The 23,033-nt window shown below is 45.3% G+C and overlaps 1 protein-coding gene across 1 annotated transcript; it reads right to left on the reverse strand.

The window, feature by feature from the left end:
* Positions 1–317: 317 nt before the first annotated feature.
* Positions 318–23,033, reverse strand: LOC120446790 (retinal homeobox protein Rx). The gene is made up of 7 exons (XM_039627946.1): positions 22,717–23,033; positions 20,769–22,028; positions 19,552–19,707; positions 14,424–15,572; positions 14,072–14,238; positions 1,575–1,740; positions 318–1,274 (listed from the first exon to the last, which is right to left on the reverse strand). Exons 2-7 carry the CDS (start codon positions 21,136–21,138, stop codon positions 538–540), a joined length of 2,745 nt encoding a protein of 914 aa, XP_039483880.1. The 5' UTR covers positions 21,139–22,028; positions 22,717–23,033; the 3' UTR covers positions 318–537.

Here is a 23,033-nt window from a genome sequence, read left to right on the forward strand (position 1 = left end):
TAAGTAGCCTTGCACAGCCGATTAGAGGGGCAGATAAGCATTCATAATTGGCCAGAAAAGTTGTATTATTGATGACTGATTACCTTGCTGATTAGCTCCCCTGCTAATTAAACCCCTGAACAGAAATCTACATAAATCCTTAAATAAGAACGTATTCAAATTGAATTAATATATTTTCTTTAATGAGGTATTAATTGACAATGTTTCGATAATATAAGAATGTAATTATCCTGTGTCACAAATTATACCCAACCCCGCCAAGAAAAACACATATGTATTGAGCTAAAACTTGTCATATTTATTTTGTGCTAATATGCATTAGGAATAGACTTCTTCATCAGCCGTTTTTCATTGGAGTAATTAAAATTTTACAAATACACTTTGCACATGTTGAGTTAACCATATAAGAAACTGCCTCAGAAATAAGTACTTACAACACGAAATTCACTAAACTTAGAACACACCTAAATGTTGAGACGGGTGAGTGGGAACTGTTTTCGATTGGAGGAGGTGCACTTAGCTAGGAACCGACTGGGGCTAGACAATGGAGACCATTCCCTTGTTCAGGTTATCCAGGTGCTCCTTGGCCTTGATCCTTAGCGTGGCAATCGAGTTGCTCCGCATGTCCGTCGGCGGCGTGCTCGAACCCTTGCCAGTCGGAGTGGGCGGAGGTGGCGGACTATCCCGACCCACATCGAGCAGCTCTATGTTGGCGCTGGCCGCGCACTTGTCCAGGCTGCTGCCGGGATTGCTGCTGGTGCTGCCGGCATCCAGGTCGCTGCTCAGATCGCGTCCATCCCCATTGGAATCGGCATTGCCGATGCTGAGGTTCTGCGGCGACATGCAGACATCCGGACCGCTGCACTCCAGCGAGGCGGAGGAGGAGGACGACTGCGAGGATGAGACGGCCACGGTCGTGGCTGTCGAACTGGGCGGCAGGCTGCTGTGCAGCGGCGTGCCGAGGGGGTTCACTCCGTGGTGGGGCGAGCCCAAGGACGTCGCATGCGGCGACATACGTGACAGGTGCGGCGAGAGGTGAGAAAGGGGTACCACATGGTGGCTGCCGTGTGGGTGTGGCACTCCGTGGGGCGGCGGCGGCGGCGGTGGCTGCGGCTGACCATGTCCGCCGTGACCCACGTGCGGGGGCGGCGGTCCATTGTGGGCGTGGTGATGGCCCATGGCCGCCAGACTGCTCATGGTCAGGTTACCGGGCGCCAGGCTCAGCGGCGGCGTCAGATAGCTTGGATACACCGTCTGCGGATGCGAGAGAAAGCCTGCGGGTAAATAAAATCAAAGGGTCAGAAAAAAATGCTTCTTTTAGTTTGATATTAAATCTAAAACCGCATTACAGTAAATAAATTATGTTTCTCTTTCAGGTGGGAAAGTAAATCAAGAAAGTATGTGATGAAATATTATCTGGTTAAGAATTTTGATATATGTATGTATACTTGTGTCCTGTACAGGTAACCAGTTAAACTCTAGAAACCTTTGGCAATTTAGTTCCATTTACATCCAAGTATATAAATCTTTTTTAAAATAATATTTCTCCGAGCAGATCATGTGAAGTCTCCTACCTGGCAGGGCACTCAGCAGCGGTGGCGATAGCCAGGGATCCACGGGCAGTCCGGAGGCACCGCAACCCAGGCGATGGGGCAGCTGGGTGAAGTGGGTCAGGCCCAAACGAAGGCTCTCCGATTTCTCCTGGCGACGCCACTTGGCGCGACGATTCTGGAACCACACCTGGAAATGGGAACAAGCGGAAGAGAATGGATTAGCTAATTGGGTTGCTGGCTGGAGCAATTAAATTAATCGCATGACAAGAAACGCGCCAAGTTAGTCAGGCGTTAAGCGGCATTAACCAAGCGAAAGGTATTTTCATTTCGTATGGAAGAGAATACCTAGTAATTAGAAAACGGAAATGAAAAGCGGCAGCGAAAGAGCTCCACAAAGAGAGCTGCAGCTCCAAAAGAGAGAACGAGTCTCACAAGACAAAAAGCAAAATGGCGGCCAACACAAAATTGTTAATGAAAGCACACACACACACACACAGATGCCAGCAGAGATATATCCAGTCATACACAGACACACTCACAGTCATAAAGCGACCAAACAAAATGGCTGAGCAGCACCCACAAACACAAATACACGCACACGCACACCTAGACGCACACACGCAAAGTAGCGAAGGAAATAAAATAAAATTCAATTAGTTGCCTTGGCTCTAATTAGAATTATCGCAACAATGAGCGTGTATTAGTGTGGCTGTCTAATTAGTGGCAGAGAGCAAAGGAGACAGCGACAGCGGGTAAGAGTGAAACAGAGAAAGAGAAGGCGAGAGAGTGAGAGAGGGGGATAAAAGCCATCTAGGGAAAGTTTTCATTGCCCCCCGGCTGGTTATTACCACCCCCTTTGGCACCTCCTGCGCCCACTTTCTGCTCCTGGCCCCGCTCAAAGTAATTAAATGCAATTTGCGCAAATTAATAAGAAATTATTTCTGATGAAAATTTCATTACCATGAAATAATGTTGTTGTTGCTGTAGTCGTTGCTGTTTTTGGTTGCCGCTCCTGCCACAAGGACATACATACATAAACAAGCATCTATAGGTGTTTTTGTATATGTACCAGTACGTATGTATGTATGTGTGTGCTTGTGCGCTCGGGTTTCAGTCGCTTTGCGGCTATTTAATTAAGGATAATGGTGCGTAAAATTATTTTCGTTGCCCCGAAAGTGATTTGCAAAACAAATTTGCCAGTCGGAAAATGCAATTTGAAATGGGTTAATTAAAAATACACTATGCAGCGAGAGGAGAAAAATTGAAAACGAGATTAATGGCAAGTTATCTAGGGAGTTTGATGTAAAAAATTATTGAGTTAAAAAATTCAATCTAAGCTGATAATTACCTCTGCAAGTTAAATAAGAAAATATTTACTTTTTTCTTTGGATATTGAAAATAAATTTTACTTAATATCATTTAGACATATTATTATAAGCATTTATAAGCTGTGTGTGCAAAATATTCTTTCGAAAATATTTGAAAATAGTGTATGTCACTTTGAAAGCACCAGTTTATTTGTAACTATCGAAAACTCATTTCATGCTAATCAAAAGCCAATCAAATCCGTTCCAATTAGAGTTGTGCCTTGATTATCTTTGAATATCTGTCGGATATCAATTAGCAGAGCAGACAGGCAACAATAACAAAATGGCTAATGCCGTTGGCTCCGCTTTCCCTCCTCATCTCTCCCTCCATTCCCCTCCGCCATTTCCATTCCCTACTCAAGCAAATTGAAATCCCATTTAGAAAGTCTAATTTCCTGTCTCTCAAATCTGTACGAGGAAAATAAATTAAAGTTAGCAGCTTTAGGCCACATTCAGCTTCCCACACTTAAGCAAACACACACACCAACCCACACACACTCACCCACCAACACACACACACGCGCAATCGGAGAGGGGGAGAGAGGTCTGGAAGCTGAAAGAAAGAGAGGGCCTCGCGCTGGCTGTTATAATTTGAGTTTGTGCTTCTTCATTTTAATTAAATCATCAAAATCAATTTTGTAATTTCCATTCATGGCGCGCCATAATGAAAATCCCCCATACAGAACTCCAAACGAGCAAGCGAGATGGAGACAGGAGAAAGCTCTCTCTCTCTCTCTCTCGCAGTCAGCAGGCGGGTGGTGGCACGCCCACAAACATCATAATGACCTTTAGCCATCACTACGCTCATCCACCCGAAAGCTGGCAAAATTGTCTGCTTTCATCTTTGGCCGTTGATGCTGAACCACCACCCACCGCCCACCGCCCACAGCCCATAGCCCGCTGCCCACCGCGCCCCCTTTTTGCCATGACATGGACCAAACTCAATTTTCCACCCCATAGACACAAATACAAACAGGCAGGCAGGCGGGCTCACACACACACACACACACACATTCGCAGGCATTCCCATTTTCAGCCATTTTCAATTTTGCTACATTTAGACGGTTGTGTCCTCAAAAGCACCCAACACCCACCATCCGCCACCCACTCAACCAACCACCCACCCATCTATCGAGCAGGCCTGCAGCAATTTGGCATTCATGTGGAGCACGCGACTCACCACAAGAACGCCCCCTGTCGCCTCCTCCCCACAGTACCCACCCAACCCCCCTCTGCCAGCCATCAGGCAACCACTTTTCAACTTTAATCTTTTTCATAAACTTCACATTGGCAGCAAACAATTTGCGACCACCCAAAACCCAAAGCCCAACCCCCGTACACACCAACTCCCCCTCTTAACATCATCATCTTGCTCTTCCTCTGGCAATGTCATTCTACCATTTTCCTTGTCGTCTTCTTTAATTTTGTTCGCAGCAAAGTTTTGCCGTTTTATTGGAAAACTTGTGCCGCAAAGTGTCGTTCCACCCAAAAAAGGAGAAAAAAACCGAAAGAAACAAAAATGGGCAAAAGCCCCACATAGATGTTGAAGTAACTCACACAGCATACCAGGCGTATACGCAATGTGCGCTCTCTCTATGTCTCTCTCTCTCTCTTGCTAACGGGGAAGTGGTGCCCTCTCTTTCACTCGCTGTGTGGCAGAAATTGCTTTTCGAATGTTTCTGACAGTTTGCAAATTGGAAAATTGACTTTTAACACACAAGAGCTTCAGCAGCTTAATAAAACTGTTTGCAACTTGTAGAGAACGAGGGGATTGGGTGGCGCAGGAGGTGGAGGGGGTTGGGGTGGTCGGGAGTGGTGGTTCAATTGTTGCAGTTCGACTAGATATTACACAGAAAGGACTTGTTGTTGGAATATTCATACTTCCGTTTTCGGTAGGCTGTTCCGTAGTGCGGCAAAGGATACTCGGGTAACTTATATCTCAAAACCATTGAATGGGTTTGATGAAGAGTATAATGGGGAATTTTGGATTGACCACATGCCAGCCAATTTGGGGGCTTATAAATATGAAGAAAAAATCAAATTTAAAATTTTTCGTTAAAGTTAGTAATACTCCTGCCTGTACACCAAGTAAATCTGTTAGAAATGAACAAGCAAAATCAATTTCAATAACTGCTGACTTTCCCAGAAACAAGCTGGTTAAAGGTTCGTTTGGGAAGAGTGAAACCTTTTATCTCTGCCCATGGGGGGCACTGGGTATCAGTTGGTGCGATCTACTTACAACGCAGTGCTCTCAACCTATATGGCATAAGCATTATGCCGTCAACAGGACTATAATTATCCCAGTGCCGCCCGTTTGTCATGCAATTCAATCAAATTGATTGAAAACTCGATGCCATCGAATGCACTTTGTTTGAGCTCGTTCCCGTACGGCGATAGGCGATAGGCGAACTAATTGCATGGCAGCAAAATAATTTTGCCCCAGCTTGTACTGCAATTAGAGAGTCGACCCCAGGGGCAATGGTTCGAAAGTCGGGACAGTAGGGGTAATCTCGGGGTAGTCGGGGCAGGACAACCCGTTGCGTTCAAGGATATTGATAGCGGCGCCTAAGGTAATAACCCCGAATGCGAATTGCATGGGAACTCTGGCCGCTCCTCGCGCAAGCTTTAATTCAATTAAAAAATCCACAAATCCTCAAATCCTGCCAGGGGGAGCCTAATTATAGGGCTGTCCCGTTTCCAGACAGCGACAGACACGAAGCATTCAGCAGTCCTGCAGTCCAGCACTCCGATTCAATTCTTTCAGTGGCCTGTCATAATTTTCAGTCCGAATTCGTTGGGACAATGCCGCAGCGTGGAGTCCTTGCCCTGCTAGTTTATGACATGTTTTTTTTTTTTTTTTTTGATGCCATTGTTGGCTTTTAGTTCCGGCCCAGGACCCTCGCAATCGAAGCTCTCAGTCTGCCCAAGAAGCCGAAGCTCGTCGAGCATCCTGTTTCGGTTTCGCTTTGTGCGATGCAGGACACATTAGAGCCAAAAAGGAGAGACAAAAGCTTTGACGACGGCCACAATCCGCAAGATGTTTTAATTAGTTTGGGAGCCGACAAGCGTATTGATTTACACTCGGTGCCGCCGTTTGAAAATGCCGGGAAACGGTTGTATTTCATTCGAAAGTTCTACTGCTTCTCCAGACTAGAGTTTGTCCAGAATAGACTTTGGATAAGAAATCGCAACTATTCTTGATTTCTAGGTAGTAGAGCAAACCGTAACCCACGCACTTTAAGCTGCGCCTTTTCAGCTTTTCACACCACCCCTCAACTTGGCTAATTGTAGGCTAACTTTTCCGTCGTGAGCCCTGTAATCGAAGGCCAAACACGCGACAAATCTTGATTTTCTGACAGCCGCAGACTCGGCCAGCGACTCCGCCTCGAATTTCGCCATGAGAAAAGTCGAGGAAAGCGCCAATCCGACACCCACTCGATCAGGACTCGGGTTTCCTTGCCATTTCAATTGTTAGCCGTCGAACTGACTTTGGTCGTGGCGCAGCAAAAGGATCAAGGAAGCAGGAGCAGAAACAGGAGGAGGAGCAGGAACGGGGAAGCAGGGGAGGATTGTTTGCAGGGGCGTGTTTGCTCGCCGCCACGTGGCACCCTGTATTTAATTAGCTATTTATTTACTCGCTGACATGCCGAGCAGCATTCCGAGCGAAAGAAACGGGCGCACACGCACAGTTAATAAGCAGTTAAATCGGCTACAAAGGACTACAAATACCAGGCTCCTTTCGGGGTTGCTTAGTCCAACTGTCAGTGGGAAACGTGGCCCGAGTCCTTGCCACTTCCCAGGCACCAGGACTCAGTTATAGGACACAGTCACAGGGACAAATTTCTGTTGACGCACTTTTAATTTGCAACATTCGAGGGCCCCGAGGAAAAGACCGCCCATCAGATTCAGACCGATTCTAAGCAGTTGCCACGCTCAATTTGAATAATTTTTGGGGCACATACATAGATTGAGTTGCACTGTAAACAGAAAATCTGTAAAAAATTAGAAAACACATAGAGCAAGTTTACTTGCTACCATTTCCATGTATTCTTACTTAGTTAAAAGGCAAAGATTAAGAGAAGTGGTTTTTGTAGCTTCTCTCGATTTATGATAATAAATATCTAATTTAAAATATTAAATCTGTTTACCCAGGCTCAACTAGAGCAATAAGCTAGTTATTTTGCTCAGTGCAGCGCGCCATAGTTTTTGGGCGCTGTCGTTTCCAGAGTTTGTCCCCTGATAACTTAATTATAATTTGCGTGCTCTCGAAAATAATAATATCGTTATTATAGTTATTCCACCTGCCAGCCGAAGCGAAATTTGTTTAGGTGATTAATTAGCACGTAATCAACGAGGCCAGAGCTCGGAAAATTGTTTAAGTGTTTTGTGATTTATGCAGTCGGCGGGAGGAATTCGTTTGGGAAACGCATAAAACCAATTAGCAGGCAGCGGGAATTAATTAAAAGCGGAAAAGCGACCCGAGAACGGAATTCGTAGTGCAAAGGAGTTGCCTTTCTTGATTTCTGTTTTTTGTTTTTGTTTTTGTTTTTTCTCTTTCCTTTTTTTTCAGGCCCATAAACATGATGTCTGAAATTATAATAAGCCGCTTGGGCCCCACATAATTAGCGTACATATGTGGGGGCTCAAGCCCAGCGTTATTGTCAAAATAAGCATTTATATAAAGCTGATTAAGTCAATTTTACGTATCGCAGGCAGTCAGTCCCCTTACCTTTCCACCTTTTGGAAATTCCCTCTACACTTCGATGCTGGCCTGGGCATTATTTTGATTGACTGTGGATCGAAATTGAAATTGTATTGTTGCCGCTAATTTGACAACTTAAGCCCAATGCTCATTTAAACTGACAGCCGAGAGGCATCCAAGTATTTTGGATGGGAAGTGGGGATAGCGGATACAAGGGGTTCATCAATCCCCGAAACAGATTACACAATTCCAAATCAAAGTCATAATTGAATCGTGCTGGAAACTGTGAACTGGATTGAGTGCATCCTTGACATCTGACAGCGCAGAGGACAGGGCAGTAATGCAATAAAAACTTAAATACTCAAAAGCACCCGCACTTTATCCTTTATCCTTTATCCTTGATCCTGTTGCCTTTTGACTCCGAGAGGCAAAAAAAAAATGTATAAAACGCTCGCTGAAGCGAACAGATGTGCAACTCATTACAAAGCATTTAGGCGTACAAATTGAATAATATTCATAATGTTCACATCAGCGAGGGGTGTGATGGCCTCTCCAAACAAACCACCCATCCAACCCACCTTCGGATTGCGCCCCCTTTTCCACGTTCCACTTTTCCACTTTTCCACTTGACACTCGACACTCGAGGAGTTTAGGGTCGTATTAACAGCTGCTCGGCTGGCTGTTTTCTCAGAGATCCAAGGATATTTTCGCAAAAGCAATTTACCAGAACAAAATAAAAAAAAGCACCGACAAAATGCGAAATAATTTCATTGTAATTGTAATTGTCTTCGCTTGATTACATTGGTTTATATATTTTACTTCGCTCTAAGCCAAACAAATGGAGTGACAATGCTGACGGCGAGGCAATCCGTGATGTCAAGTGAGCTGCGTTTCGTTTTCGGGGGTTGCAACCACCACCTCGATTGAGGGTGAGGCCGGGGGTCATGTGTATGATTTATAATTTCATTCCGTTTGATTTATGCATTTATATTAAAATGTGTTGACAGGCTACGCTGAATTTGAGACAACCGAGCCCGAACTAAAACAAATCCCCCGCACGTGGCCGAACTCCAACTACACGTCCGCCTTGCATTGTGTTAGCCATCAGGTGGGTGGTGCGCAGAAAAGCGCAATCATAGCCCAAGTCCTGGAAAAGTAAATAGCGCAAGCACAAGGACACGTTTCGTGGCTTAAACGCTGCAAAGGATGCGCATGAGAGGCGCATGAGTCGCGTAGTAGGCTGGCTGCCTTTAAACTCTGCCTCGGGCTCTCAAACTGGAGACAACAACACCCTTTGGCCGGGCCAGGACATTGGGACATCAGAGCCGAACCCGACCAGGACCTTAAGGACACACAGAGGAGCGGGAGCGGGAGCGGCGCAGAACAAACTCAATAAGTCGCATAAAAGAATGAAATTGGATGCCATCGCAAACAAACACAAACGATGCCGACATTGTGTTGCTTGCCAGATCCTTCGGCATCTCCGGCCGCAGACTCCCTCCAACGTCGGAAATTCCTTTGAGCCGCGCGGCAACTGCGCCGTCATCTTCCCAATCCCCCTGATATCCCCAACTATCTGTAGCTCCTGCCATCCTGCCATCCTGCGCTTTGGCTTTCAAGTTTAATTAATTGCGACACGGATTCTGCGTGGGCGTGTCTCGATCGCAGAAGGCTTTCTTCTGCTGGCCCGAAAAGCGCTTCTAATGAGGGTTAATTGAAAGCGGCAAACTTCTGTCGAGAGTTGCCCCTCGCCTCCCTAGTTCCTCCTTGGCCATAGTCAAATGTCTGTCTTCAAATTTGGAATTCTTAAGTCGCAATTAACCATAATTCTGTGGCACATTAGAGGTGGACTCGTGAGCTGCGTTTAGTTGCATTATTAGGGAGCAATAGAAAAACTGAATTTACATCGTCGAAGTGCGTAGTCAGCTGAATACGATTTCATACCCTTTTCACGGGTATTTGTTTTACCCGCCCGGTGTTGCCTAAATTGGCCGTCTCATGTCAAGTGCCTGAAAGTTTCGCTCAAGTAGCGCGCTTTGTTTTAGTTGACAGTTGATCAAAATACATTTTAATAAACGGCAGATGTGTGTAAGCCAGACATACACAAACACAGACCCTGCTTAAATACTCGTATATTATAAGCCTTCGAGTTCCGGATGGAACAGCCACCCCCTCTGCACTCGACTGCCCTTTGTGACCTGACATTTATTTACCCTTGCGGTGGTTTTGTTTTCCTGGCCCTCGTTCACCCCTTCTCCTACTCCTGCTCCTGCTCCTTTCGCCTTTTATTATTGTTTTGCCAAGGTGGCATAATGTGTTAATTGCTCTGCCCACACCCACCCTACACTCTACACCAACCTACACCTACACCCTTCTCGTACTTCAAGTCCACAGCTGCGGCTTGAGTCCTATGCATATTTCATCGCCATTTAATTATATCGGCGGGAGTGCTTCAAAAAGCAAAATAGCAAAAAAGCGAAATGCAAATGTTCATTAGCTGCTCTGGCCACACTGACACCGAACACTGACATACTGACGGACAGCAATCAGGACAAGTGCCTAATAAATGGCCTGAAAAGAGCCGGCCACTCCCCAAAAAACGCCCCATTGAGACTTCGGAGGTCCTGCAGGGACCTCGGCATGGACAATAAGTTAAATAAGTTTGAAAAGCTTTTTCAACTCGCACTTGGAACTCGCAGTGGGACCAGCCTACTTAAGCATTCAATGGCTTTATTGAAAGCGATTTGATGACCCACACCGAATGATGGCGATGAACGAGCTTGTTTGGCAGTCGGGCGGGCAAGCGATCGTTTTCATTATTAGATTTGTATAGGATTTCATGGCGCTGGGGGGCATGAGAGTGGGTCTAAACAAATGAAGCTAATATGCATTATTATTATGGCATGTGGAAACGAAAACGAAAGCGTTGTGGGTGGCTGGGTGGGTGGGTAGTTGTCGATAAAACGGTCATGCAAGCAAACGAATGCCAAAGTTGAAGTAAATATTCAATAAAAAATAATCGAAGCAGAAACCAGAACGGAGCGCACAACGAAATGAGCATAAAATGTGGAAATGTGGAAATGTCGAGGGGGCAAATCCGAATTCAAGCTCCGGTTCAAATCCGAAAGGCGAGGGCAAAGACGCAGGCCAAGTGGAATGCAATAAAAATCTATTTTATTTGTTAGTGAAATGACATTTTTATTTGTTTGCTGTTTATGCACATTCACATTCACATTCACATCCACATACACACACACATTCACATTGGATTGGAGAGACACGGATATAAAGAGCGCTTCGGGCTGTCTGTGTCACGTCACACATGTCGTATGAGCAATATATGCAGATAAATAAACTATTACACTGGATTATTATTTACTTTGGCGCAGGATATTTTGACAGGTTTACGATATTTAATCATTTGACTATGCAAAATAATTGACACAAACTTTTGCCTCCGACCTTTATATTTGTTTATTTTTCTGCTAATAAACCCAATAAAAGTGCTCGTTGCACATGAAAATACCCATGTTTATCATACTAACTAAATAAAGACATGCAGCAGAAATACTTTTCCCAATTTGCTCGTTTGAAAGCAAATGTCTTTCTCCATAGATCCATTCCCCAATTGTATTCGATTCTCTGCGCTCGGGCATGGCAAATTAAGTTTTAATTAAACTCTTTTTGGGCGACGGTTTAATGCGGCGTATGATTGAGTCGACTGGCGGCTTTAACCCTTGACTGGGCGCCAGACAACCCTCCCAAAGGACGAAACAAAAAAAAAGTCCGCACTCAGTCCTGTCAGTGAGTAATCCAAACAAAAGTAATTGTCATCTGCCAGGACATATGTTGCTGCTCTCAGGGTTTTTTGGTGTCCTTTCTGGGGGAAAGAGGCGATACATTTTCACGGCAAGTGTTAATGATCGTCTAGCTGAGTTATTTTTTTTTGGGCGTTAATCTACCGTTTAATTTGCTGGCTTAACGCGTTTTGTTTTGGTTACCATCAGCGATAATCCCCGAGCTTAGGCCACTCAAACCCTTGTTTAATGGCTGCGGTTACCGTCTTCAGATGTTTTTAGCCGACTTTAGCCTGGTTTAGTTTTCTTTCGAACCTGTGGGTAGACCACAAAATGACACAATTTTAATTGAACTTGTTTTGAGCATAGTTCGGCAACTCTGTCTGTCAACGTATATTGCCATTTAAACAACAATCAAACAAGCCACAGAGAAATTCATTCCATTGCCATACACACAAAATGCAAAATCCAATCAAACTTTTTAAACAAACATTTAACAAATCTATTACAATGCAATGACAGCAATCCAGCAAAAAGAAACCGACGAAAAGTGGGCGACCAATGCAAAACCCTGAAATGAACTCATCTAAACGAGAAATTCTATTTGGTGGATGGCTGACTGGGTTTGCAAAGAAACAACTCACTCAACTTTGGTTACAATTCCTTTCCATTCATTTTTCATTTTTTTTTTTTGGCCAGCCTATAGTGTGTGTATGTGTGTGCGCCAGCAAACTTAATCAAAACAAATTTCCACCTTCAACGAGTTGCACACCAAGCAATTTCCCAGGCCCAGTCAAAGAGCAAAAAATAAAAAAAACCCAACAAAAAAGGAGGAGGGAAAAAATTGGTAGCAAAGGAGTAAAAACGATAACTAGAACTTCATGCAAACTAACCGCAAATACGATTACAAACACACAGGATCCAGGATCAGGATGGGTTGGGCCCCATCAATGCAGCCCACTAAATCGAAAAAACGAGTCAAAGGGTTGGAGGACGACAATACTCTATGGCCATAGCTCGTTTCGGTTCCTGCTGGCATAATTTGAATTCGTGTCAATTTGACAAAGTGACACATGAGGGCCAGAAGGCTCAGAAGGCTCAGAAGGCTGAGAAGTCTGAGGAGGAGAAATTTTTATGCGATTTCGCTTCATTACCTTTGTATTTCGTTTGTGCGGTGGCACAATATATAAAGTCGGGGCTATAGATACAACCATAAATACATACGGCATTTTTGGTATTTGTTTATTTATTTATGTCCTGTGTTGTGTTGGAGACGCCGACGACAGTGTCGCCAACTCTGGCTGTGGGCACGATAATGTTTAGTCAATAAAAATGATTTGTCGGCTGAGGAAACGAAACGAAGTCGTGAAATTTGATATGTCCTTTGCATTTACCGGCTGCAGGGGGTGTGGGGGGTTTTGGCCCAAACACCGCCTTGCACCCACTTTTGCGGTTGGAAAACTATGCCAACTGCCTGGTCCACTCTAGAGCTTGCAGCAGCCCCAGCCAAAGTCGAGTACTACACAGAAAAATATAGAAAGCTACTTAATAAGCTGTTTATGTGGCAGAGTTTTGTGGCAAGTATAAAATATCTAATTTGTTAAGTTGAATTTAGATGCGGTGTATGATCTAGACCTTTTGCTTGCTCAACTATACATCCATTTGTATTAATAGGCTATCCAACATTTTTGTATGTGCAACACCCACTGTCACCCATCGATAGTTGTTGCTGCTTAAGCGTTTTTTTATGCTACACCGCTGTGAATGGAATTTACGAGGCGCCCTGCCCGTTCACGTCACAATTTGCCACCCGAAACGAATGGCTGCCAGACATGGCATCCCGCCATATCGCCACATTGCCACAATGCCACATTGCCACATTGCTACATCGCCACACTGGCGATGCCCCGTGCCCCAAAGTCGTGGAGCATAAAAGCGCATAGTCGCATAAAATGCATAATTCTCTCAGCGGAAGAAAAGGAAACCCATTGAATGACCCACCACCGACCAACTCGAGAACTCTTTCGGCGCTGTCATTTTCCTATTGAGACATAAATTGTTTCATGCACTCGGAGCCAAGTTATGCGCAAAGTTTGACAATTATTATTGCTCTTGAGGGGAAATCAAACCACAGGCTGCGACACACAAAAACATCAATGAATGGCTCAAAGAGTTATGGTAAAATGAGGAAGTTTAATTCGAATATGTAAATGCAGCTAATTTGAATTCATAGTAAATAAGAAATAACTATAAAAAATCCTATTCGTTTTGAACTTTAAGAATACTGTGAGGAAAGCTACTACCAATCGACTTGCTAGTCAATGAAATAATGCAAATATGCAGTTCTCCTCTCATTAAGGATCTCCGGCCATAAATCCCTGCCAACTATTCCAAATGTATGCACTTCTAGCACCTTGCATTCGCAGGAGTTTTAGTTGCAAGGGGATGATAAAGAGCGGGTACAACTTAATTTCGTTAAAATAAATAGCAAACGGAAATTGTTTAATTTCCGGAGCCTGGCTGGCGGTTGCTCTCAGCAGCAGACACGTTGACTTCCCAATTAGCTGAGGCTCGGCTTTAAATCACTTGCAGACACAAGAGATACTGACACAAGAGATATGGGAGGTACTGTAGGTACTGGAGGTGACTCACCTGGACGCGGACCTCGGGCAGGTTCACCTTCATGGCCAGCTCCTCGCGGGAATAGACATCGGGGTAGTGGGACTTCTCGAAGGCCCGCTCCAGTTCATGGAGCTGGTAGGTGGTGAAGGTGGTCCGATTGCGACGGTGTTTCTTCTTGGCGCAGTTATCATCCTGGCCTGCCAATACAGATATTTGCAAAGAATTCGATAGTCATAGTCTAAGATAAAGCTTAAGATTACAGTTGGAAAATATCTTATAATTTTATATAGGACAGCTTGATTAGTGACCAAACTAGAAAGTAATTAGTTCCAGGTGATCTAGTTGACTGTAAAAGGATCTTTTATGAAAGGATTGTACCCACCCTCGTCGTCGCTGCCGGATGTGATCTTCTCGCCCTGCTCGCTGCTGTTGGTCTGGTTGAGTTCCTCGCTGGAGGCGCAGCTGCCGTTGACCAAACTGTCGTTATCCGCGTTCAAGCGCTCGCCATGATCGCCGGAGTTGCTGTTGCCATTGGGATTGCCATTCCCACTGTTGCGAAAGTCGTGCTGAAAGCCCTGCTGCTGTTGCTGTTGCAGTTGCTGCTGTTGCTGCTGCTGTTGCTGCTGTTGCTGTTGTTGGTGGTGGTGCGAGTGCTGCTGATGATGCACCTCCTGCAAGCTGCGCGGCCGAATGCCGTAATTGCCGCCTGGCAACTGGCCGTTGGCTAATTTTGGCTCATTATCATCACAGAAGACGCCGGCGGACTTGCGCTTGGCGGCCAGCGGACCACGTGGCGCCGGAGTGGGCGGGGAGGTCACGTCGAGCTGCAGCTTTGCCGCGTCATCGTCGTCCTCCTCCAAATCGCTGGCCGAGGACATTGAACGGTCGTCGTAGTTGCTCTGCGACTGGGCGGCAGGCGCCGCCGTCTGAGATTCCATAAAGTAGGCACCCGGCGGTGGTGGAGGTGGACCCGCTCCAGTGGGCGATGACTTGGCGTATTTGCCGTGCTGATTCTGTTGATTATGCTGCTCCTGCGCCTGGGCAGCCAAGGCGGCCAAATGCTGCTGATGACTGCCAAAGGAACTGGGGGGCAACGGTGCGGGCGGAGCATTGGTGGCCCCATTGGCTCCGGTCTGCAATTGATTGGCCTCGACCATCTGGTGCATCGAATTGAGGTAATTGCCCGCCGCCTCCTCCTGGTGCCCATACCCATGTCCCTGGCCAAAGCCAAATGCATTATGATAGCCAAAGGGCGCATGCCCATGATGCGTGGGATGGCCATGGCCCGGATGCGTTCCATGTCCCGCCTGGCCGCCCAGCTGCTGTCCATGGTGCAGGGTCGTCGCATTCGGCACCTGGGGCTGCTGACCCCCCGGCGGAGTGGGGGGACCGTAGGGCAGGGCTGCTCCATTCTTCGCGTGCTGCTGCAGCATGCTGGCCATGTGATTGTCCATGCTGCGCAACTGCGTCAGGGTCATGCCGCAGCGCAGATCAGTGGCATCCTCGTCGCCCAGAGAGGCATCAACGGCGCCTAAAAAGGGGTTCAAAGGGTTAAGAAAAGTTTACTATATGGCGAGGAGTAACAATAGCCAACATTTTTCACTGCTACACTCAATCCCAATTTCATCAGAAACCATTATTTCCTGTACAATTAATTGAGCGTGATCAATGGCTAATACAAGGTTGGCCATTCGCCCACGCATTCAGGCACCTGATTAGATTTTAATTAGTATGCTCAATGAGGCGGGAAGGGAAGTCATAAAGCTGTTTGCCAACTCACTGGCTGGCTAAAAGCCTTGAACAACCCGGCTAATAACAACGTGTTATTTAATTTGGCCGGTGAACCGAGGGGGGGATGCGGTGCCTTCGACCTGCGGCGGCGGGTCAAACCTGTTGGCCGCCCACCCACTAATAAACGGCTTTCAATTAGACGCCTGGTATTTACAATGTGAGGCAATAAAAATTCCCAGAAAACAGAGGAGGAGTTCCAGATGAGGCGGCATTGCTCCCTAATGGGCGTTCCAACTAGCGCTTGTTCATATCACGTGACATGCAAGGAAGTCATTAGTTTTCGAAGCGCCAGGACCAAGGTATTATATGTGTTTGGGTTTGGGTTTCAGTTCTTGGCTGGATTTTGTGTAACCGAATTCAATTTCTATGTTAAATTGGCTTTCGGTGGGCGGGCCAATTGGAAACAAAACCAATTACGCAGTCAGACTGCCAAGTTTGCTACTCACTCGAGAGTATCTGTAATTATTTGATAGTCTTTTGGATAATTGCTTTTCGATGTAAGTCCACAGCGAAGTCATTTTTCGTTAAGTCGATTGCCTAATGTAATTATGCGCCACATCGTGTACCGATTCGCCACAGTTCGATTAATTGGGTCAGTATTTTGGCTAATTAACTTTAAACAGCAGCCAAAACGAAGATTGTAAATGCCCCGAATTAACCTCTGCGAGCGTTTTCACCAATCAATCGAAATTTACACGCCCAGCATGCATTTTATTTTGAGCCACTGTGGTGCTAATGAAATTAACTACGAAAATCGCTTTTGAAAGCCTCTGCAAATGAAGTAGCACAAAAGATTCGAATGCCAGCCACATGAGGCGATAGACAGTAGCCGCCACCCGATCCCCTCTCCCCCTCTCCCCCTTTCCCACGATCCACATCAATCCACACAAAAAAATTACAATAAAAAAAATACACCGCCGAGTTGCCACACGGAGTGCGTGAGTTAATTGCGTGAGCAGCGAAATATAAAAGGTTAAAACAAAAGTTGTTCTGCCTTTTTTAGGGTGGAAAGAGGGAAGGAGGGGGGGCTTTACTAAGCAATTGGCCAAAGTGTGAATGATGTGTTGGATAAGCTCGTATATCATGGGGAATTTGTGAAAAGGTGGCATAAATCAAGAAGTTATATGTCAGAAATCAATTCTAATGCAGCAACATGATTAATGTCCTGCGAATATCTATGTAATAGCACACCTCAATAACTTCTACACTCTAAAGACAACTCTCTGAATAGTAATTCTAAGCTGCCCATAAATTTCAAAACTCATTCAAAATCCACAATTCAAATGGTGAATGAACCAGCTTCTCAGACCACTGCCCATTCACTCTGTTTCGATGGCTTGATCGACACATCAATTAAGAAATGATTTCGAGTTGGCGTCTGGAAATTTGTCGGTCGTTAACGCATTGAAATTTGATTATGACTTTTAACTTAGGATTGTAATGCTAGGTAGTTGTCGAGAAAGTTACGTTTAGTGAGATGATATTCCGCGATTAGAATGTACACTCTGTGCCACATTTTGCTCCAATTTGGCTTGTGTTTCCGATGAATCCATCCCAAATGTGAGTTACAAATTGACGCTAATCGCGTCACTACCTCTTCTCTGTCCTCCTGCCCGGTGTCTAATCCTAATGATGATTTGACAGTTTCCCATTGTTGGGCCAATACTTGGCCATTAGGCGGCCTAATTGATATGTTATTAGCCGCAGCGGGTTTTCTAAAAGTCATGGCCAGAACAGGTAGGGGCCGAAAGGAAATGCACATTTCGACTGGTTTCTTGTTCGCCGGAAGATCTGTGCAGCCAGATGAGATGCGATATCGCGCTCATATCAAAAAGCGAAACAAGCCATAAACAAAACTGTCAATCACAAGTGCTTGTTGGCAGTGCGGTGTGGTGGAGGGGGGTGGGAGAGGATTTCCATAAAAAGTGGTAGAAGCCACAAAAGCCGGGCTAATAAGACGACGCCGACGCCGACGCAGACACGCATTAAAATTATTAAGACGCCTTAATGCTCAATTTAATGCCGCGTCAACTGGCGAACAGATCTCGTGTAGATGGATCGTGAAGGGGATCACTTCGATTGCCTCGGAGCTCGTGCATCCGCCGTCTCTTTCTAATCAGATATGCCCCACTCTTTCGCTCATCCGCTCTTAGCCTATCTAGATCTTAACGTTGCAGAGCCAGCTTGTTCGCTTTTTGGCCAAATGCACTTGTGCCTCCTGCGCCTTTAATGATTGTTTACATCTCAATTTTACATCTCTCGCTCTCTCTATCTCTATCTCTGTCTGCTACAGTGTAGCTGTCTCTTTCTGGGACGCCACCGTTGCCGCCAGCTGTCAGATTAAATGCTTTTTGACGGCTTGTGTCTGGCCGCCAGTTTAATTATGGCTTAAATGCGAAACGCTTGAGCTTGCCATGTAGCTAAGCCCCCACCTCTTCTCCGCCTGCCACCCCCTCGATTTATACACCCACAGTTAATTAGCCTGTTTCTAATTAATTTGAGGCCATTTAACCTCTTGTGCTCTTGTTGTTGTCGCTCGACGCCATTTTGATTTGCACGCGGTGTTGTTGTCAATTTGTTCATCACCTTGTTGTTTCTGGCTGTCCATTTGGTTTGGGAACCCCTTTACCATCGTTGTAGTTGTCTGTTTTGGGCGTTTATGAAACCACTTAATTGAATTAATTGCAAAGATGCCTACTGCTAATTGTTTTGGCTTTCTAATGGCCAGTTGAAAGCTGGTAAATGAGCAATGCGAACAATTTCTGATTGCTTTTGTCAATGGGAGAGTGTCAAAATGTATGAAACTAGATGATTTGTGCATAAATGGAATAGTCATAAATTTAATATATTATTTTAGAAATCATATAATTTAAGTAACTATCTATTAACCGAATATGCTCGAAAAGCGCACAATTCCTGCGTCAAATGGCAAAAGCAACTCCTTCATTTCCCACCTAGTTGTTTGGATGATGCAAGGACTCAAGGCTGTGGTGTTATGGCCATAACCATAATCGCGGCTATATCAGTGCCCACCCTTTTTTCGCAACTTGCTGCCAATTTGGTGGCATGGGCGGTGGGCTGTGGGCGTGGTCGAGACGCGAGAGCGACAATCGCTTGCCGGCAATCAAAACAGAAGCGAAATGAATTATAAATGACGTGCAGAAGACTATTTTTGGCACCCACCTGAATGCGGGGAGTCGTCGCCAGCTGGCACCGCAAATCCCCACTATAATCCAGTTAAAAAGCCTTCAAAAGTGCTCACTCCCCCCCGTGCCACTAATATAAGTTTAAATTGGCCAAAAGCGGTGGGTTTCTAATCCCATCTAAATATGACTTCCTTTTTGCTGTGCGTTTTTCCCTTTTATTTCGTTTTTTAGGTCTTCGTTTCGTTTTCTTCGCGAGCGATTACCGCTGACTGATTGCTTATCAGCTGTCGTGCATCTCGAGGCGTTGCCAAAGTGCAAGTCCCGACGCCACCACCCACCCAAGCCATCCAAAGCCACCCACATCCACCTAGAGCCACCCAAAACCACCCAAAGCCAACCAAAACCACCCAAAACCACCCGAAACCAACACCCCATGTCAAGGCTAATACAATTTGCGATTGTGTTTGTTGATTCCATGCGCTGCGAGCGGGTAATTGAAATCGATTTGCCATTTTCCCTGACATGGCCCACTGATCACGGCTAATGGCCAAATAATGCCGGGCTATGACTTACCATCGCTGACCGTTTCCGGATTCCTATTCCCAGCGCCATTTCCCGCGCCATTGCGATTCTTCAGGCCCAGTATGGCATCGATTGTGTGGCGCGGCGTTAGCGTCTGTCCACCAGATCCGTACTTCCTGGCATTATCCTTAACCAAGTCGTTGCTATCTGCGGGCAATAAAATAAAGCACAAAATATAACAAAAAGAAACAAGAGAACGGAGTTAAAAGCCTGTTTGCCAACAGTTTGCCAAAGTCAATTAGGTGCACGACAGTGCTGCGCGACCCTATGCAAATTTGTCAGCAATTTCGAAAGTATTAAAATTTAGTCCAGTCCGCGGCGTACACACAACTTTATTTGCGATTTTAACGAGCTAAAAGCTGTAATTGCAACCTGGACCCCCCCCGCCCCCCTTGCAATGCCCCTCGTCCACATAAAATGGGCAGTTGTCACGACGGCATGCTGGAAAGTAGGCAACATGTTGCCTGATGGCTTTATGCATTTTTAACGAAATTAAAACAAACTGTGCCAAGTGGCGAGTGGCAAGTGAAAGCGGCACAAAGTGCGGCGGGATTTAAAGCGGCTTAATTGCCTCGTCTTGCAATTAGCTTATAATTTCCTATCAAATTTTCCGCTGTGCATGTTAATGCACTAAAAAACATTAAAACATTGTTGTGAACACGCACACACTCAGCCATTCAGACATTTAGGATCACTCCGGAATGTCCGTGTCCGTGTCCGTGTCCGGTAGCAATTAGTGTTAATTAAATCTATAATCAAACAATTGCAAGGCTTTTCCGGCTAAGGCCACACGTGAAAAAATTAACTTTCGAATTTTATCTAACGAGGCCTAATATGTTTGGTAATGGAGCATGTTTCTGACAACGTGATTTGAGATCAATTAGAATAGAATTTACAAATTTGTTCAAGAAGTTTTGTATATTTAGCCCAATTGACACATAAGATCAAAACAATTTCTATATAAATCTATTCTTGAATAATAAATATGATTGAGTACGAGTTCATTTCTTTATTCGAATTCATCTTATCTAAAGCTTTTGTTTTAAGTGTTAGAACTATTCTAAATTCTATAACTTTGAATTGAAACCCACTCTTTTATGTAAGAGAAAAATACATTTTAGACAAATAAATCCAAACTTGTTTTTTTTTTCCGAACAGATCACTATATTCGAGCACCATCGAAATTTGCCGTCGGAAGTGCAGCTCACCTTCCGTTGAGATCACAGTGTTGTTGTTGGCCAGGTGGGCGGCATAGTGCTCGTGGAACTGCTCCAGGTTCTTGAACTTCTCCACGATCATCTGCAGATTCTTTGCATCCCTCACATTGCCGAGCAGGTGACGCAGTTGCTCCAGCTGCTTGGGCGGCAGCTTGTGGTTTCCGCCGCCCTGCTGCACCAGCTGCTCAAAGATGTGCTGGAATGTGGCGGCGGTGTTGTTGACCGTCGCCGGGGAGGACGAGTTGGCCACTCCACCGGGACCGGACATGGTGCCGGAGATCGCTGCCGGTTTTCCGGCGGGCGAGCCGGGCTGGCCAGGAGCCACTTCGAGGGCAGGTGGCGTCGAGGCTTTGATATCCATTCGATTGCGAAGGGCAAGAGTACTTAAGTCGGCAAATCAACAAATCAGCAAATCAGCAAATCGGCAATGATATGATTGATCACAGTTGAGGCAACACCAGAGTACACACACACAAACACACAGTCACAGAAATTGTATTTAAATCGCTCTCGGAAATTTCTTCACACTGAGTTTTCCTCTGGCTAAAAGTCAAGCATTTTTTCAGTCACAAGCGGGAAAAGTTCAGCTCCGAATATACCAACTATGCACTAACAACTACCGAAACCGTTGCGCACCGGGCCAAGGCAGAGTTGGCAATAAACTCGAAGGCAGCGACTGTGGCCCGCTGACGACTCGAGTTTCCAAATCGAATTGGAAACCGGTTGAGCACACCGCACCTATATATACACACCGCTCCTGTGTGCTGCGTGTGTGTGAGCCAAGGGGGCGGAGTCAACAACTCGGGAGAGCATTGCGAGAGCGAGAGAGAGTGCGCAGGACTCGCGGGGTGGCTGTGCCCATTGAGCTCCGACACGGCACAGGACATGGACTTTCGAGTCCAGGCGATCCGGAATCCAGAGTATAACAATGGGCACTTGGGATGCCCCGACTACCTCGACTCCCCCGACTCCAGCTAAAGAGGCTTGTTTGTCGGCTTCGTAATAAAATAAACTAACTGCACTTACTGCCCTTCGCCCAGATGTCCTCGAAGGGAAATGCAGAACGGAGTCCCTGCGCCTTTTCGACCCAAAAAATATATGACTTTGGTGCCACAGATTTTTCGTCCACAATTGCATCGGCAAACCATTTTTGGGCTTAGGCCACAAAGTGTGTGTCTCTCCATCTCGCTCTCTTTGCATCGGCATTTCCTTCACACTCCAGCACTCCACTTTTCCCAAGGAGCGTGAAACCTAAAACGGATACATAAGTGGATTTTGTTAATATCCTGCTATTGTTACAAATTTGCAAGCTGATTGCGGCGAGCGTCATTTGTCAAGGAAATAAACTTAAAGGCAGTTGAGGTTCGGGAATGTGTTGGCCACACAATTATCCTTATTACGTCATTGGAAGTTGGGCTGCTATTTGGCTTGGGTACATTGACTTTTCAGAATTATAGTTGGTAGTTGTAGTATAAATATTACAGTTAATATAGAAGGAAATTTATTTATATTTTATATTATATTATACATATGTATGTATTAGGAACATATAATTAATTCAATAGTTATGTATTATTCATACTAAGCCACATGTTTCTGACTTTAAATACTTAGTTATTTGAAATGTTGTTTGAACTTAGTTAAAAATGTGCTCTTAATACCATGCAAATTTCTATCAAATCATGCATCTGTAGTAGCTACTTATTCGTTGTGTAAAGTCAGCCTAAAATGTTTTAATTACAAGACAAGTTTGTATGGTTGGCTTAATAAATTTCTAAAAATATTGCATTTATCATTGGAGGTGGATGCCCTGGAAGGCCACATCCCACTTCCCACTTCCGACACTTGATTGTCAGCCGGGTAATAGACGCAGTCAGCCAGCCATTAAGCGTGGCCAATACCATTACCATTTACATTTAGCCGGCATTTCGCAGCTTACCTGTTGTCATGAGTTGTGGTTTTTCCCCAGAGCTTGAGTATTTCATTTCAGTCCAGTTCGTTCAGTCTCTCTTTTGGCTTCGGTTCAATTTGTCCGTTTACGCTATCTTCCATTACACGTTAAATGAAAATGCCAGATAACCAGGCACACAGCCCACCCATTTTCCCCCATTTCCCAACATTTTCCTACATTTTCCACCCCGCCTGCTGACATTTTGGTTCGGATCCTCCTTTTGGCCCAGCGATTCGATTTGTGCCAACTAATGAGCTCTTAATGCGCGTTTATTCTTACGCATAACGAGCTTGCCAAACGTAATT

Source organism: Drosophila santomea, chromosome 2R (assembly GCF_016746245.2).
Source record: "Drosophila santomea strain STO CAGO 1482 chromosome 2R, Prin_Dsan_1.1, whole genome shotgun sequence".
NCBI classification, from domain to species: Eukaryota; Metazoa; Arthropoda; class Insecta; order Diptera; family Drosophilidae; genus Drosophila; species Drosophila santomea.

What these genes read in the sequence shown, in the direction of transcription:
- LOC120446790 (XM_039627946.1), bottom strand. Translation starts at nt 21,138, where the DNA reads ATGGATATCAAAGCCTCGACGCCACCTGCCCTCGAAGTGGCTCCTGGC. An exon ending in TCCGGAAACGGTCAGCGATG is followed by an intron (nt 15,573 to 19,551) that starts GTAAGTCATAGC and finishes ACCCCTTTTTAG; the next exon opens with GCGCCGTTGATGCCTCTCTG. An exon ending in ATCCGGCAGCGACGACGAGG is followed by an intron (nt 14,239 to 14,423) that starts GTGGGTACAATC and finishes CTGTATTGGCAG; the next exon opens with GCCAGGATGATAACTGCGCC.